The sequence below is a fragment of the Blastomyces gilchristii genome (genome assembly GCF_000003855.2).
Source record: "Blastomyces gilchristii SLH14081 genomic scaffold supercont1.2, whole genome shotgun sequence".
Lineage (NCBI taxonomy): Eukaryota > Fungi > Ascomycota > Eurotiomycetes > Onygenales > Ajellomycetaceae > Blastomyces > Blastomyces gilchristii.
Genome location: NW_003101681.1, coordinates 5,491,213 through 5,509,309, shown reverse-complemented (window position 1 = coordinate 5,509,309; position 18,097 = coordinate 5,491,213). Strand labels below are relative to the sequence as shown.

General features: G+C 46.2%; 5 protein-coding genes across 5 annotated transcripts; 3 read left to right on the top strand and 2 right to left on the bottom strand.

The window, feature by feature from the left end:
* Nucleotides 1–2,147: 2,147 nt before the first annotated feature.
* Nucleotides 2,148–3,047, top strand: BDBG_01508 (uncharacterized protein; the record flags this gene model as incomplete). The annotated part of the gene is made up of 1 exon (XM_031720368.1): nucleotides 2,148–3,047. One exon carries the CDS (start codon nucleotides 2,148–2,150, stop codon nucleotides 3,045–3,047), a length of 900 nt encoding a protein of 299 aa, XP_031576520.1.
* A 2,723-nt stretch (nucleotides 3,048–5,770) lies between these two features.
* On the bottom strand, nucleotides 5,771–10,725 carry BDBG_01506 (GARP complex component). Its single transcript, XM_031720367.1, has 3 exons — nucleotides 10,241–10,725; nucleotides 7,280–10,157; nucleotides 5,771–7,192 (listed from the first exon to the last, which is right to left on the bottom strand). The coding sequence occupies exons 1-3, from the start codon at nucleotides 10,467–10,469 to the stop codon at nucleotides 6,979–6,981; spliced, it is 3,321 nt and encodes a 1,106-aa protein (XP_031576519.1). The 5' UTR covers nucleotides 10,470–10,725; the 3' UTR covers nucleotides 5,771–6,978.
* Nucleotides 10,726–10,890: 165 nt separating this feature from the next.
* BDBG_01505 (DNA replication licensing factor mcm5) lies at nucleotides 10,891–14,628 on the top strand. Its single transcript, XM_002628551.2, has 4 exons — nucleotides 10,891–11,156; nucleotides 11,238–11,364; nucleotides 11,433–12,832; nucleotides 12,907–14,628. The coding sequence occupies exons 1-4, from the start codon at nucleotides 11,020–11,022 to the stop codon at nucleotides 13,397–13,399; spliced, it is 2,157 nt and encodes a 718-aa protein (XP_002628597.1). The 5' UTR covers nucleotides 10,891–11,019; the 3' UTR covers nucleotides 13,400–14,628.
* On the bottom strand, nucleotides 13,897–15,782 carry BDBG_01504 (MFS multidrug transporter; the record flags this gene model as incomplete). The annotated part of the gene is made up of 8 exons (XM_031720366.1): nucleotides 13,897–13,919; nucleotides 13,981–14,104; nucleotides 14,173–14,204; nucleotides 14,284–14,677; nucleotides 14,754–15,122; nucleotides 15,192–15,398; nucleotides 15,453–15,576; nucleotides 15,629–15,782. 8 exons carry the CDS (start codon nucleotides 15,780–15,782, stop codon nucleotides 13,905–13,907), a joined length of 1,419 nt encoding a protein of 472 aa, XP_031576518.1. The 3' UTR covers nucleotides 13,897–13,904.
* Nucleotides 15,783–16,024: 242 nt separating this feature from the next.
* BDBG_01503 (uncharacterized protein) lies at nucleotides 16,025–16,327 on the top strand (the record flags this gene model as incomplete). The annotated part of the gene is made up of 1 exon (XM_002628549.1): nucleotides 16,025–16,327. The coding sequence occupies one exon, from the start codon at nucleotides 16,025–16,027 to the stop codon at nucleotides 16,325–16,327; it is 303 nt and encodes a 100-aa protein (XP_002628595.1).
* Between the last annotated feature and the right edge of the window lie 1,770 nt (nucleotides 16,328–18,097).

Below are 18,097 nucleotides of genomic sequence, written 5' to 3'. Positions count from 1 at the left end.
TTTGAATTTCCAAAGCGTCTTCCAGATTTCGAGGTTTGCTCCGTTGCAAGGATAAGGGGGATTTCTATCACCTGTTGATAAAAGTTAGCACATTCATCCGTTTCGTGCGGTAGCTTTATCTTCACCACTTCGAATAACTCAGCATTTTGGCATGTCCCACGCGTTGCAGAAGTCCACGCTCCCCAGCAGGGAAGCATAAGGGGACAGAGCTTACTGGAGTCTTGCTATCCAGAGTCTCATTCCTGCACTTGAGTTGCTTCATATTGAGGTAACAGGTTCTCTTCTGCTCAGGTTAACGCGGTATAGAACACCGTCGATATTTTTGGAAGGAGCCTGAGCAGTGCTGCTTGGCACGTGACAAACACACGGAGACGTTTTCTGCTTGCCAACCCCCCGTCCTTCGAACAGCTCGATTAGGCCCTTTTCCTGTTTTTAATTATGATGAAGAGAATATAAATGCACAGGGGATATTCTCGCCGATTTTTGGTGTCTTTCGGAGCCTTGCTGCGTGAGTTATGGGGTGTTTTAGTTGCTTTTTGGTCCTTTCCTTATAAGCCAGTTTAAGGGTATAACGGGTATACTCCACAGCCTGGTTACCTGGCCTGGTATAATGGTTAACTCATGCACACGGTATAAGCCCGGCTTACAAGTACCTGGTACTTAGCAACGCATACGGCATCACACCACGACAGCGCCATTTAGATGTCTCAGAAAAGGTACCGCTGGTGGGTGAGAAACCAACCCTTCAGGGCAGAGTTTCATAGCAATGAGGCCGCAAGACCTCATTGTGAGCTTTTACCACCTCCAGAAAAGTTGAATTTATTCTCTCTCAACCTTTCTGATTAATTTGAATGTGGATTGAGCCTGTGATCTCAATAATTCAGGGTGGAAATCTACATGTACCTCTTGTATGGTCACCCCTTTGTACCTCGCGTACTTGTCTTCGAAATCCAGGCGCTGCGTTCGATTCCTATTCACTCCATTTTGTCTAGCAAACATGCTCATCACTCCACAATTGTTTGTAGGGGTTGTTCTTGTCATAATAATTGAGTAACGGTGAGATGATTCACCTAGATTTTTTTTCCCCTCTCGATTTCGAAAGATAGCCCCTGAATAAGCCGGAATATGTCATCTGCCACGTTTTCAACCTACGCAATTTGTCCCAAACCATATCTCCTATAGCATTTATTTCATTTTTATTCCATTCGAAAGCTGAATTCCAGAAGTATCCAGTTTTATGTTCTTTTACTCAATTTTCTCGTTGGTGGGAGCTTAAATCGCGCTTGTTGCTGTTGCAACCCCGACATGTGTTTATCGTGCTGTCGCTGAATGATCATCACCACCATGTTGAGCCGCGGTCGGCATCACTAACTATCGTTTTCAGCCACAGTCTCATTCCTTATCTCACATCGTCTAAAACAACATCGATTTCTCTCTCGCTCGAAGCGTTATTCCCCCCCTCTCCCTTCTTACCGCCATGGAGGAATTCAACTCCCAAGAACTACTTGTAGTAGAGCAGAGGTAGCCCTTGGGTCCCTCATCATCGTAGCTCAGTATAGTTTCTTTCCTCCCTACCTCGAAACGCATTCCTTGAGATACCTATAGCTAACGTCCACATCCAACGCAGGTTTTGTTTACTTTCGATCATTTTTACTATCTAGATCTACCCGATTTTGGTTCAGTTCGAACTTTAAGCGGAACCGTGCCACGGGTTCGTGATATGGTCGGAAGGCTAGGATACCTCGTTCCAACGGTCGCATACCAACTTTGTTTGCCAAACTAAACACTGCATTATCTACTTCTACAATGACGACAAAAGTAATTTTTTGAACTATAGGATAAACGCGAGAGGTCTCCATCTTGCTTAACACGATAGACTCGTCATAGTGAACCTTTTATTAGCGCTGGCTAGGAAGTAATAAAATTTGCGGCGTCTCAGGGCACTACACATACTACAACGATTTGACCTCCTTCACTCCACGCCTTGTTCTATATTTGCACCATGCTCATAGTATGATATTCGCACATCTATTGCCTCTATTTCGATATTTGTTCATACCAGCCATCCGCTAACGTTTAGAAAGTGAGACAGCTCTGTTTTGGGTCTCCCCCACTCTCCACCGTCTTACCGCACCATAAAAGCGAACATGAGGCGGTCTTTAAGATCTAAAGAAAGGGTCTGCCTGGCAGATCGGGTGAAAAATGGTAGACGCCTATTGTATCTACGCCGTAGAGCATCCGAACGTTCAAGCAGCCCTTCTCGCCGCACAGTCAATATAGAATATCTAGATTCCCCATACACGCCGGACGTCCGCATCCATATCGTCGAGATCGCTAACTCTTCTACTACAACCATACCTGATATCAAAAGAAATGAAAGCGTATTCGCAAAGCTCAAGCGACATATCTGCTCTCTATTCCGGCGGAAAGACACTGATACTCGCGACCAGCCGGGAGATGAAACCAAGCCAGTTCATCAACCATCTCGCAGCCACAACGATCCACAGCCCCCAGCGATGAACGAGAAGCCAAACCGACGATCGGGCTTCGCATTCCTGCGCAAGTTCTTCAGATCCCAGACGGAAGCCAGCCTCAAACAGCTCACCTCTTCTACATCCCTTAACTCTACCGAGCAGCAACTGTTATATCAAAATTCATATGCTATGACTCCGAGACCCAACATTGAAACAGCCGGATTCGGCCCCTTTGTCGCCCAGCACATTGCTCCCTCGACTATCTCTACAGCTGGCCTGGCCCTAACTGCCTCTACAGCTAACTTGGATCTGAATGACTGGGCGTCCTTGGCTGCTTTCCCTAAAAGCCGTCTCTCAGGCGCAAAGCAAACGGTTGCTTGTCAGATGTCGCCTTCCGCCATCCATACCAGAGCCTGGGATTCTGAGAATGCGGGTGGAATTGAAAAAGGTGAAATTTATGACCCACGTTGCAATGTAATTAAGTGGCTTGAAGAGTTACAGGAACCACCTTGTCTTCGTCGCGTTGCGGCAGTGCAGGATTTACGAGGGCTCCAGGCATCTCATTCTACCTAGGCCTAGGGGTAGATGGGGATAGATATGTCAAGTCATTCTCTAAGAAAATTTCGTGGTATGAACGGAGGGGAGGGTAGGGTTCGGGTTGACGGGATTTTAAGTCGCACCAAGTTCCTCGGCTTTTTTATTTTCTTGTTCTATAATAATGGTTACTAATTTAATAATGGCGTAACTTTGGCTGGGAAATTATGCTTTGTTGTTGAAATAAACTTAGTATGTTCTTTGCATACTGCTATTTTACATTCGTGTTGGTTATTTTCACTTATGGGCTTCCTGTATTGAGGAGATATATATATGTCTATATCCATTTCTATGACTTTGGTTCAGTCTGTTTTAAAGCACGCAATCCGAATAAAAGCAAGCAGCAGCATTAATTTTAGAGTAGACAGCTTTTACAGATATATTCTATTTAGGTGCAATAGCAAAAGACTTTTTATCGAAGGTATCTACAAATCCCAGCCAATACTAATCCGTAGTATCAGCGAAGATGATTGCGTCTAGATCCCAGACTGGGTCTTGGTGGCTCTTAGTAGTTGGCGGAACGCGCTTAGCTCTTGTCGATCTCCCGTCAGCCATAGCCAAGCCAGGTGGGGCGGGGGGTTCCGTTCCACAACATTCTCACAAATTATATCCCATTGTTACATATGTGTAGGAGCAAAAGATAGGAAATGTATGTAACTTGATGGTTCTCATTGTACTGATCATTCGTTGTTTTTGTTGTTTTCACCTGAGTGGTCTTTCCATTCCACATCGCATAAATAAAGGCGATTGAACTTTCCAAAAGTTAGAGTATTATCCATAGCTGCTCTCTCCCTGTCTTTCCCTCGCTAATCCGCATCTCTTTCCCCTTGTTTTGGGCGACATAAACGGAGCTTCCAGTTGTCCCATTATAACTCGTTTTCTTGAATACAGTGCGTCAGCGGTCCATTGCTCATTTTCCTATGGTGACGATATTCCATATTCCCATCATCGGCCGACCCCCGTTGAATTCCGCTAGAACTTGTGCACGATAACACACTCGTCTCATTTTAAACTTGCATGCCCCCTGCACTACTCTGAGCTGCAACTGCTCCTGTCCCCATACGTCGTTATTCGTCGTGTCGCATATGTAAACATATCCGTCCAAAGGTGAGATATTAGTACTGCCTTCTTGGTTTCCGCTATTTCTACCAAACCAAGATACAACAGTTCAAAGCGATATGAGGCCGGTGGAAAACAAAAAGCTCAAAGACTTCCGCTATTTCTGCCAAGCTGAGCGTCATGCTCCTCTCCCAGGCCAGTATGAAGAAAGACGATGGGGTTTGTTGTTACTCTACCTCATTAAATCAAAAAGGTCCCCTCCGCAATTTCTGCCAGGTGACCTCAGAGAAAGTGAGGGGAAATATACAGATGACCGGGAGACGATAATCGAGGATATGAAAGTATGAAACAAGAGCCAAAGGTAAAAGAGAAATATAGAAAAAGAAGAAGAAAAGAGATAGCTGCATGAGACAAAACATACAACCAAAGAAAATAATAAAATCGGGAAATGAGCGGGCGATGGCAAAGGAAATGTATGTGAGTCTGTGAAAACAAAGGCGGATATATGATAGGAAAGAAAAGAAAAATATACACAGGCACATATGGGAACAGGCTGACATTGGATCTGAAGGCTTCCGCAATTTCTACCAAGCCCCAGGGAAGTTGTACCCGCCTTACCTCCTTAAAAAGAATTATATTTGATTTTAGGGAGAAGCCCCGACGTTGTTAGTTGCCAAAGACGTGATTGGACTGAAAAGATTTCCGCAATTTCTACCAAATCTTCCCTTCATGGAGGAGTAAATCCCCAGTTTGACAATCTTCGCATAGTATTCTTGATATGTTTCATTTTGACGCTTCTATCGGTCATTTTCTACATAACCTTTCCTCACTGCGGAAACGATGTCGCCGAATTGGGGGGACAGGTACCTCGAGAGAACCTGGGACTGTGGTGCCCGATACAAGGGTTTATATCATGGATGAAAATTCATCAAATTATGGACAATCACGAAACGGCATATGGAAAGGGAATAATACCGGGTTATTTATCATATGAGAATCCTATTCTTGGTGCTAGAGCATGAGAATGGACCTTCCATGTGTCATTCATGTCCTAGATCGCATTTCTATAGTCTGAAAGGATGAGGAATAGGTATTACTAACCCATGTGGAATGGACTTGAAAAGGGTGCTCGTACTGGATATCTGGTACCCAGCTTTCATCCGTTGGGTATCACCATCGTGAAGTGGTATTAGAAATGACCTCGTACGCGTGGTAGGAGTAAGACGCTAGAACATATGCTACCATAGTAGAGAGGGATGGAGATGTATGTAAAGGGAGTACGGGCTTCCGGGTGGACATTTATATATACGAGGGAGTAGGCAAAATACCTTCGCCATACCACCCAGCTCAAAAATTGCCTTAGTTTGCCAACCGCCTGGGCAACTAGAACAATAAGCGCTCGTTTTCGATTTTCGAGAGAAGATGTTTCAAAGAGGAACTATGTTTTGTTCATTGTTCCCTTATTTTCATTCAAGCTGGTGGCCACGGTCTCCTGCAAAGAAAATATTTGAATCATGCATTGTTTAATTTGGCTTCGCACTCATGGAGTTCTGAGTGGAAAGTTATGGTATCAAGGGAAGCTTCAGGTTTGTTTAATTAATCATGCCAAAAAAATCATGCCAAAATGAAACAGAAACAAAATATATTGTGTAAGAAAGTAAAGCTTGTAAAATAAGATCTAATAAATGGACAGTCTCTCATAGCTTCATTATGATATGAATGGTTCTTTCATTTTCCTTGGAGCCTAAACCCCCTCATCTGCTAGTGTATCAATGAACATAGAAACTACAGTACTGGGGGCAATGATGTCCTTTCAAATAATGAAAATAACATGTCTTTAGCCACTGGAATACAACCAAAGAAATAAACCTGTCCCAGTAAATATTGCAACTAAACCTCTTTTGTAGTTACCTCCAAGCAAAGCAAGGGGGCAAAAGCGAAATTTCTCCTTCAGAATAACGAAAACACTCTATGACTTCTAAGCAACACTACCAGCTCGCTTTAAACTATCTTTCTACAAAAATGTCTCAGGCGCTTCATGGTTTCTGCTACGCATATGTGGCGGATCAGTCCTGGTCGGGTTTTGAAGCAGAAACAATATATGGGAAACAATATATGGGACAATGGTATCGGGAGATGATGGTCTACTTTCAACGCTTTACGGCGATTTATTAAAGGGATAATAAATGTGAGTATGACTCTAGATAGACAAAAGAAATATGTAACAAGAACGAAAAAACATAAGCTCTTGGTTCACAGGATTTGACATGTAAGCCACTCTGAGATTTCGCAATGATGCTGCATGTCTCACACTAGTGAGGGACTGGGACATCTGCGATTAAAAAGTTGGGCGTAGTAATATACATGTAGAAGGGTATAGGGTGTGAGCAGATCATGAAAGTTCAACAGAGAAGAAGAGCGGTAAATGACGAGATCTCGAAAAGAGGTAGGGTACTAGGATAGATTGACAACACATTTAGCAAACTGCAAAACACCTAGCTAGGGCGGGGCTCGTTTATTTAATCGGAATTAAGAATCATCGGGACTCCAACGCTCTCCTCAACCCCCAAAAAGGTACTCTAGAAATATAATATATCATGCGCTAACAGACGAAGGTAAGGGTTGATTCATATAAATAGAAGTAGAAATGAATTAGTCCCAAGCAAGGTCTTTATAATCTCTGGAAAAATGTGACGAGAATCTGAGGTTGTTGCTGTCACGCCCAACACCGCCTTGGCAGGAATGAAAGGTGATAAAAGCCAAAGAGAAATGTATAACGCGTTGAGAAACAGACAACGTTTTCGTTGCCCACCAATACCCCGATGTGCTCCGAAATTGCCGACCAAGTCCATCACGGCTCATCCGAATTTGAGTCTCCATTTTTCTCAGCTGGTGGGGGCGGTTGCTCTACTTCTTGAGCTGGAGGAGGTGATGGTGATGATTGGGGCTTGGGTGATGAAGCGACTGATTTCGCCCGTACAATCCCTACAAGGTGGTCGCCCAGATCGCCTGATCCATCTATTTTATCGATTTTCGCTTTGAAGTACTCGACGTCGGAGATCATTCTGTGTAATTGTGTGTTAGGTTGGGTGAACTAGATCTTATCAGGCAAAAATACAGGGAGGAAAATTGAAAAAATTCAATCAACTAACCGTTTCTTCCCACTCTCCGTCTTCAAAGTGGCTGCCTGGAACGCCTTTGTCCACTGCTCTCTATAGCTCGCGAAAACAGGATCCATGATCATCATCACCGTCATTTCTGGTAGATGCTTAGCCAGGACTCGGTGGAGTGTACCGGTCTCCTCTGTCAAGGTCTCCATGTACGGATTGACGGCAGGAGAGTCCTGCGGTTGATCCCAGTCTATCTTTTTCATAGAATTGACACGGATAGCGGCGCGGGAACTCATGATATCGACCAACTTCTCATGGATACCGGACTGATGTTCTTGGTACAGTCGCTTGACCTTATCAAACTCGGCCATCAGTGTCGGGGAAGTATGGTGGCGGCGAACGAATTCACGGATGTAAGGGATAAGTGCAGTGACAAAGCTCAGCGCCTGCGAAGCAAGAGCAAGATGTTTTGTTGTGATGTTTTTCAAACCAACGCTTCTCATGGCACCAGCGCCGAGGATTAGTTGGGAGGAGCGTGAGTTAAATAGTTTGAGGCAGTCCAGGAAATTAAGGGCTATATCCTGCACCATGCTTGGAATGCCCGTCATCAGGTGTTGAAATTCGTCAATGATGTTTAAAATGACAAGAGCAGACTGAGGCAGAATATATTTCTGCTCATCCACTATTGCGCCTCGGACTTTATCTTTCCCTGTGCTAGATACGCCGTTGCCATTTACTTCGGTGTTAGCCTGCGCTGTCGTCGATTCCTGGCTGCCATCTTCGGACTCCCATATCCTCGAAGTTGAAATCCAAAAGTCTATATCTTGCGTGCTCGCTCTGAGTATTCGAGAGAGCAAGATATTCTCTTCGTCACCAAAATCTTTAGCGTTCCACCTATCCGAATCCATCACTTGCACGATCCTACGTTTCCTGCTATCGCCGAAATTGGAGATGAATTCTTTTATCTGACTATCAACGACATTTTTCAAAGACGCGCCACTCCGCCCAGAAATTGCTTCACACTCGTCCGCAAAAAGCTTGTTCAAGCTAAAGTATCTCAGAAACTGCTCGAGTGAGCTGTGGGCGATCTGCTCTGAGCGAACTTTCAAAATTTTAACTATTTGCGATTGAACGATATCGACCGCTTGGCCGAGAAGGCTTGACATATCGAGAACCTCCAGTATCTCTTCCTGTGCTATGACAGGTGACACTCTGGCTCGGGTGATGGTGTCTAGCGAATTTAGGCTTGGACTTCGGCCAGGAGATCGTATGCCGCCAGTACTAGGGGGGCTACCGAGTCCACTTGTGATATCCAGTAGTACTTTAACCTGCACACTCAATCTCCGAAGGGATTCGCTCACGCCAGTGTATATTTTTGTTAACATTAAGAACGCGTCATCGGGGTCGAGTGCTCGGAGATTCCGCGCCAGTATTGATGACTTCTCTTGTTGACTTAGCCGGCGACCTCCATGAGTCGATGCGGACATTATCGATTCGTTGTCATCGTCGCTTGAGCTGGGCAAATGTCGCCGGATCGCACTCTTCATTTCACGTAGAACTGAGGTTTTGAATGAAGTTGCGGCAGGTGTGGTGTATTTAGCACGACCTAGCCCGGCCAATTCTGTTCTTAACCTCGATCTCAATTCACTATCCACAGTCATATACGTTGGCAACCCAGAAACGACTTTCCGATGACCCCTCCGTGAGCGTTGGAACGCGTCTCCTAGACGTAGTAATGTGAGATCGGGAGGTACAGCCTCGACATGTCGTCTAAGGTCTCCTATTAAGCAATCCAGGAATCGTCGCTCATACCCGAGCCCAATCCGATGTCGCAGTTGGCTCAAATCATGCGATGCCCCTTCCAAAGCCTTAATTCCACGGAGATCGATGAGAGTCTCCGGTAGTTGGGGCTGGGGCCGGTCCCTGCGATCTTCACGATTTACGAGAACCTGCTCGCCGGCTGTAAGTCTTTCAACATTATCCAGTTCATATAGAGCGTTTTCAATATCACCATTTTCTACCATTTGTTCGCACTGCGACACGCACGCTATTATTTCTTTGAGCTGACAAACAGCGTCGGCCAATTTCCTGACGTTTTCTCGCCTACGACGTAGACTGACGATCTTTAGGCCTCCCAAAGCCATATCGTTATCTAGCTTTGCTAAGTCCCTTCGCAGGGCCTGGATTTTTTTAACTGAGTCGGTTGCTTCGTTATGGAGTTCTTGTAGCGAACCGAGCGCAGTGAGGAATGAAGTAGAGGCAGTTGAAATTGAGGAGATAAGGTGGATTTCCACGGTATCAAGATACCATGATAATTTCTCTTGCAATATTGCATTTGTCGCTAAAGCCTTTCTACCAGATGACGGGCGTGGGTCAAATGTAGCATTGGCAGCTTTTTCATCAGGAAGTTTTGATGGGGATCGGATAACTTCTGATCGTTCAGATACGACATCAAATGTCCGGGGATTTTCGAGGTGGAAATTTTCATCGAAGTAAATGTTTGGAATGGTGGACAAGGGAGCAGTCGCTGGACCTCGGCCTCTCTGTCCTGAAGACCTTCTCCGCGGGGTGGCATGTTCTGGGACAGGCGCAAGAGATGATTGCTGGCCAGATTGCTTCCTTTCCAATTGGCTGCTCAACAGCGTGTCTATATCTCCAGATAAAGAAACTGAACTACTAGATCTAAACAGTTGTGGCTCCTTTTCATCTCTATTCTCCTTTGAACGGCGAAAGGCGTCATATAACGATCCGACCTGGGAGATGTATGGATGGAATGCCTTGGAATCCACATGCGGGATGTTGGTTAAGGTAACTGGTGGGATATCTCGAGTGGTCGGCGGTTTATACCCGCTTGATAGAACGGAGGCCTGTGGTAGAATACCGGTGCGAACTATGGGTTGTTGGAGAAGGGTAGATATGGCTGTATACAGAACTCAATCAATCGATCAGCATTTCTGTCCTAGTTATTTTACACAGAAGCCCCTAACGCCATGAGGGACAAACCGTTATGTCCAGCCTCCGCTATCGACCCATGATGAAGTGAAGAGTCCAAAGCTCCCCCTATCCCCCCCGTTATCGAGCTAGCAGTTGAGCTCCGCCTTGAATCGTAGCGTGGTCGATGAGGGAAGCGACTGCTAGGATCATACTGACTGGAGGAAAGCCGTGTAGACGAGGAAACGGAGGCGATGGAGGCCAAGCTTTCCACAGATTTACGCCGGTCGGGAGAGGCCATATCGAAAGAGGCACCACAGCTGGTGGTGAACCGGCAGGCAGACGGCAGCGGTCGCGACTGCGGATCATCACATACCTAAATACGGGCCGAGACTCGACACATAGGGAAACGAAGGAAGAATGCGACAACAAAATAAAACCATCAATTCAGGGAATAGAAGATGCGCCGGGGGTATATCGTCGGCAACCTCCTTGAACTCAAGCTGTCAGCTCCGGGGATAGTATTTGCTCCGTGATACAGGTGGTATTGAAGCATAGTTGTCTGCTCCTAAGAGCCGCTAGAAGGTGGCTTGGCCAGTGTTGTCCAATCAGAGCTAGAGCGGCAGAACCGCATTCCAGCCTCACCGCTTTTGTTGCGGGAATAAGTTTATCCACCATAGACACGCTAGCGTAACTAGCCAAGAAACCACTTTACGCGCTAGGAAGCATCAACGCGTTGCGTTCCTGATAGCGAAAGATTTCTCGCCGACGACGACAGAACAACCCTCTTCACACTCATACGTACATCTAGTGCAACAAACTCTGGGAGCAAGTTTTGGAGTGTCATCACCATGGATCGAAGAACACCATATTCGTTGAGCGTGCTCCAGCCACAAACGGATGGCCTGGCGGAACCGCGCACAAGAATCCAAGCGCAGCTACGGGAATTCATCCTGGCCTTCCAGCTAGACAACACATTCATTTACAGGTAAATTCTGGATTTCTACCCGATATACCGTATGGGCTAGGCCTACTGTTGGGATGGGTGGTCATTAACCTTGTTATATAGGGACCAAATTCGACAGAACGTGCTGATCAAAAAATTCTACTGCGATGTTGATATCGCCCATCTCATCGCATACAACGAAGAACTAGCGCATAGACTTACTACCGACCCAGCTGACACAATCCCGCTTGTGAGTGTTCTTTTGGACCAACTTTGGATGGATGGTGACTTATTTCTTTTTCATTACAATTTGCACAGTTTGAAGCCGCTCTCAAACAATGCACTCAAAGAATCGTCTATCCGTCTGAACGAGATATTGAACTGCCAGAACATCAACTTTTACTGCACTCAAGCGTATCTCATATCACTATTCGGGATCTGAATGCCACCAATATATCTCACCTGGTTCGAATCCCAGGTATTGTTATCGGAGCGTCCACGATTTCGTCAAAAGCTACTCGTCTACATATAGTATGTAAGAACTGTGGGGAGAGGGAAAATATTACAATCGACGGCGGATTCTCAGGCATCACACTCCCAAGGCAATGCAGACGCCCCAAGGAAAAGGGCCAGGATCCATGCCCTCTCGATCCGTACGTGATAGAGCACGAGAAATCCCAGTTCGTTGATCAGCAGGTTCTCAAATTGCAAGAAGCCCCAGACCAAGTGCCTGTAGGGGAACTTCCTCGACATATCCTTATATCCGCCGATCGATATCTCGCTAATCGCGTTGTTCCTGGTTCGAGGTGTACTGTCATGGGCGTGTTTTCAATTTACCAAGCAAAGGGTAGCAAGAACTCGACAAAAAGTGCAGTGGCTATTCGAAACCCATATCTTCGTGCTGTTGGGATAAGTACCGATGTCGACCACACAGCCAAGGGCAATTCGGTCTTTTCTGATGAGGAGGAACAGGAGTTCCTGGAAATGAGCAGACGTCCGGATCTCTATCAAGTCTTCGCTGATTGCATTGCTCCGTCGATCTATGGAAACCAAGATATTAAAAAGGCGATTGCCTGTCTGCTCATGGGTGGATCCAAGAAAATCCTGCCTGACGGCATGAAGCTTCGAGGGGATATCAATGTGCTGCTACTGGGTGATCCTGGTACCGCTAAATCTCAATTGTTGAAATTCGTGGAAAAGGTGTCGCCAATTGCAATCTACACGTCTGGCAAAGGCTCCTCGGCTGCTGGTCTTACAGCCTCCGTCCAACGGGACACTACAACACGTGAATTCTATCTTGAAGGTGGTGCGATGGTGCTTGCAGATGGTGGCGTTGTCTGTATTGATGAATTTGACAAGATGAGAGACGAAGATCGAGTCGCCATCCACGAAGCCATGGAACAGCAGACTATTTCCATTGCGAAGGCTGGCATTACCACTATACTCAATGCTAGAACGTCTGTGCTTGCTGCTGCAAATCCAATCTTCGGACGATATGATGACTTGAAAACTCCTGGTGAAAATATCGATTTCCAGACTACTATCCTGTCCCGGTTTGATATGATATTCATCGTTAGAGACGAGCATGAAAAGGGCCGTGATGAGAGAATCGCCAGACACGTTATGGGCATTCACATGGGTGGGAGAGGAGTGGAAGAGCAGGTCGAAGCTGAGATCCCAGTTGAAAAAATGAAGCGATACATCAGCTACTGTAAATCGTAAGTATTTATAAACCGCCGGCACCATCATCTATGCCCAGACAAACTCTCAATATTAACAAAACAACTCGCAGACGCTGTGCCCCACGTCTTTCCCCAGAAGCCGCAGAAAAGCTCTCCTCCCACTTCGTCTCCATCCGCAAGCAAGTACACAAAGCCGAACTAGACGCCAACGCACGCTCCTCAATCCCCATCACCGTCCGCCAGCTCGAAGCCATCATCCGCATCAGCGAATCTCTCGCCAAACTCACCCTCTCCCCCATCGCAACGGAAGAGCACGTGGACGAGGCGATCCGCCTATTCCTCGCCTCGACTATGGACGCTGTCACGCACGGAGAGGGCCAGGGGAGCAAAGAGTTAATGGAGGAGGTTGGCAGGGTCGAGGATGAGCTCAAACGCCGACTGCCGATTGGGTGGAGTACGAGTTTGTCTACCCTCAGGAGAGAATTTGTGGATGGAAGAAATTACAGTGAGCAGGCGCTCAATCGGGCGTTGCTTATTCTCCAGCGGCGGGAAACGATTCAGTTTAGATCTGGTGGTTCTCAGATATATCGGAATGGGCCATGATTGGTCTTGCTCTGTGGTTTCTATTTCTTTCTATTTTTTTCCTTTTTTAACATTGTTCCTGTCCTCTTCTTTGATACTTGCGTCGGCATTTGTCGCTCCCCATTTGTTCCGTAGAAAAGGAAGCAAGGCAAGAAGGTGGATCCTGGATTTTCGGCAAGTTACAGCTTGAAAACGGTCAACGGTTATGAAGGCGGCGTTCATTAAGGAGATTTATTTTTATTGTTTCACACGCGTAAATGCATAGGCTGGCTTACATATTACAACATATATAATATCACGATACACGACAAAGATCTGTTGCACATGATAGTTCTATAAACATTCTGTCAGTTCAACGGTTTATGAAGCGGATTATCAGGTTTCCCTGAACTTCCATCGCTTGATATGACCAGTACATGCCCCAGTAAATAGATGAAAGGCTTTGATTTCTTCTATTCTGATGAATTAGTCGCTTGCTGCTGTCCTCCCACCCTTCTTGGTTTCTTCTCCCCTATAAACATGGATGTTAAAAGTGACACGCCTGAGAACGCAGTTAGGAATATATTCTGCTTATTATAGCCCTCTCCAAACGCCAACCTTACCGCAGACTGTTGGGCGGGTGTTAAGTTGTCAATGGAAGCGAGGGAATCTGAGATGGCTCGTAGTTGAGAGGGGCTGATTACGGATGCCAACTTTGGTCGGAGATCGTTATTGAGGATTGTCGAGCTGCATTGTCAAATGGGATTAAAAGTGGCCTATATGAAGGGAAAATTATCGGGGGTAATCGCTCGTACCATTTTGCTAGTGGTTCAGTGCCGCCTAAAACCTAAAACACACACTTGAGTCAGAGCACCCATTGTCACCCCTGATATTTATACTGCATTAGTTTGTTGATCGTTCCTAACATGGGCGTCGTAATACACAATACCTAAATCAGGGTCCTTTATCACCAGCGGCGCAAGGGTCAAAATGGTAGTCAAACTCAGCCCAAACCCAAGTCCCATGAGAGCTTTGTATCCGTACTGTTGGGGCGAGACATCAAACGATTTGGTTGGCAGCGCGCATGTTAAGCCTACGCCAATTACTTGAAGAACCGATCCTAGAAGTATCAGGTAAAAAGGAGGGATTTTGAAGTTTGAGGTGAATATGCCGGAAGCCGCTGTGGCAAGCGGGGATGTGAGAAGTAAAGGGAGTAATGCTAGTCCTGCCTTTACTGAGGAGAGTCCACTGACAGCCTGAGCACGTTGGGGGATATTGACGACAATTGCGACAAATGGGAAACCGGTGAAGAAAGCAGTCCTAGATGCGCATACAGATAAGCGTTTTGGCCACATCATACTAAGAAGCAACTCTGGGAGGGTAGGGATTGACTTACGCCATCATAGCAGCCACCACTCTTTTCTTGAGGAGCCTAAGTGGGAACACGGGTTCCTGTAATGAGGTTGATTTTTCAAGAAACAACTCCCAGAAAACGAACAAAATACCCGCAATGCCCCCTACAGAGAATGTGGTTATAATGACAGCGTCGCTCCAGGAATAGCGAGTGCCAGCCTCCTCCAAGGCAAAAACGAGCGGAATGGACGATGCAAGGAGTAGCACCACGCCAACAACATCGACTCTTTTCAGCGCCGATTTGGAGACCTTGGCCCGGAAATGATCTGCGAACTTCACATCCGTCTGGGACGATATTGATGATGGCAAATATAATGTCACAATCCCGATACAGACACATCCCGCTGGCGCTCTATGAGCGAAGAGGTGGTAAGTATATGAACTGTATCAGCTCCAATGAGCAAAGTGCTTTTCCACATACTTCAATAGGAAGATCCATCTCCATGCTGAATTCGTGCCAATTATACCCCCAAGAATTGGCACTAAAATACTAGCAATAGCGAAAACGGAGGCTATTACCGCAAGATATTTCCCAAACTTTTCCTGTGGGACCAAAGTTGGCGCTATAGCCAAAATCATGGAGTATATGCCAGAGGCTCCCATGCCTTGAAAAGCACGGAATATAATGCTGTTCAACCCTAGTTAGCCTCGTGGGAGGGCAGTATGGGGGATCTCGACTTACAGTTCCACAACATCATTTGTAGCACCGCAAAGGATCGAGAAGAGAGTAAACAAGGCCAGGGCCAGGAGGAACATAGTTTTCCGGCCGAATACATCTCCCAACTTGGCGTATACCACGAGGAATCCTACACCTTGGTGTTAGTTTGAGTATTAAAAGTGGTGGGAGAATTGTCGTACGACAATGCAGTACATTACCAGTGTAGGTTAAAAGATAAGAAGTAACAATCCAATCTCGCTTTTCAAACCCGTCGAGAGCATTAGTGATAGACACCAGCGAAGTGCTGAGCTTGGATTCAGAGACATGGGCTAGAAGCTGACGAATTGTATTCATCCTTCCAATTTGTTTCAGCGCAGGAGGACAATGGCCGGCATGAGGGCGCGAAATATCTTATCTTTCTTCAAGCCGTTCGTGTTAAATCTTCGCTTCTTCAGCAACGTCAATGGCATGTGTGACGGCGGCACCGGTCAATTAAAAAGCTTAGTGTCCACGGCACACAAACCATCGTCCAGTTGTGAATAACAAGCTGTCATTCTCGAGCCTTGCTGCCTGATGTAATATATTGGCGACGAGATATGCCTGGCCCCGAAAAGTTGGAGAAAGAAAAAGGCACCGTTCCGGGCCGCTTCGAAACCTGCGCAATGACAAACCTCCATTTTTTTTATTCCTCGAACCCCGAAGGCACACTTGGCAGCGGTCGAGATTCATTTGGTCGTGGAAGTTTTCAAGAGCCCTACCAGCTCCAGACCATACGAATGCTTTTTATTCACTCCTCAGACAGGTCTCAGGAACCGAATGTTCCCAATCCCATCTTCATCGGCGCACACTATCGAGTCGACTTGGTTCAACGAGAAATCATTGAGGGCGCAAGCATGTGAGCGATCTGAGCAGATAACTAACATTTTGATGGGTAATTCGGGACTTCGCGAATACATGTCTGAAGCCTGCTGTAGTACCCCATGGATGCAACCAACCGTATGTTTGTATTGCGTAGCCTCGGATATGCTAAAATGTCACGATAACGGGGAATAGAAAAGCTAACTACCATATTGAATAGTCTGTATACATCAAATATGCGATTTCTACTCGTTTAATCTGTACTGGCATACCTATTGCCGTCCAGTGACATTTTTCGCTCTCCGGCAAGTGGAAGATACCTAGGATCCGCGCTCTAAGTCCTTGGTTCTGCTATAACGTTATGGCTCGGTAGCCGATTCCTGTCGAAAGACGCACCGTCAGCCATATTTATCCGATCGAAAGCCACTCACGGAGCACCATCATCAGCAAAGTGAAATGTTGGTTCAGGGGCCCTGTACCCGGCACCCGGTTCGATGTTGTCGGATCACATTGTTCATTGTTGGCTCACCAACTCAAGTAATGATAGCATTCGGGTGCCTTAACAACACTCTTGCCCGCAGCAATCACTTCCAGGATGACGGTTTTCGTGGTGATGTTGGATTATGAGGGATTGATTATCCATGAAAAAGGCTCAAATGTCTCTGAAACGCTTCATGTAACCAACTTTTCATCGGCACACCCTTTCATAGCCCAGGGTTCTAAAAGGGCGGTTTGAAGTATGGTCCTCGTTTCTCAACGTATCAAAATCCTACGATGAAAATACCTGCTGGGTTTTGAACTCTCCAACCTGTCACCCGATGAGAGCGCCGTTTCCTTAACTATCAGACTAATGGATAATAGTCATACCAGCTATTCTCCGACCCGGGCGTCGGTGAATGCACTATGACGACTACGACTCTGGTTCGATTCCAGGCTGACTTTTCCATCTTACTACCAATTCAAATTGGCTATTAACATTATGCGATCATAGCACATCAAAATACGGTGCATTGCGTTTCTACAAAACGCTTGGACGGGCATATCGTTTGGTTCATGTGGCAGGCCTTGATAAGCCTCCATCAACATGGACGATCTCTTCGTTATCCCCTATTCTGGGCCTACATATCGAAAAATATCCATGATAAACCTCATCTCAATTTCGATATACCGGCATCAGCCCCAAAACAACATGGGAACACAAAACCAGCCTAGCTGTCAACTCAGACTCGGGCTTTGGTCCCGTGTCTAGAATCAAGGAATCAAGGCCGATGGACTTCGTATCGCTTACAGCCACTGGAAAATGGTTCGCATGCAATATTCATTTTGGCTGCTTGGACGGATACAGGCAATAGACTACCCTTGCTGCTGAAGCGAAACATTTTATGATATCATACTTGAGCGTGGAAAGCATTGGGTACCCGACTTATTCTAGGCGAACAAACCAGATGCTACGGCATGGAATGATTGGGGCGGACAAGGGAGTCTACTTCTATGAGGAAAACCAATGGTGAATGGAATATGGCGGAAAGCAGCGGCCGAGGCAGAGCGACTCGAATATCAAGACAAGCGTTTAACCCCCTCCACCCTTCTTTTGTTAGGGGATCCACGACTTTATTGCCATCTGGGTGTTGGATGCGGCGTCAGCCTGTCGGGCACTCAAGGACCAAAGATAGCAATAGGGCGGGAGGTGAGAAATATATCCAGCCACCTGACCCATGGTTCATCGATTCCGGGTACCCTTCCCCGATATATCAGGGATTAGTTTCAATTTACGAAGATACTGTACATTACAATGCCAGATATACACCTAC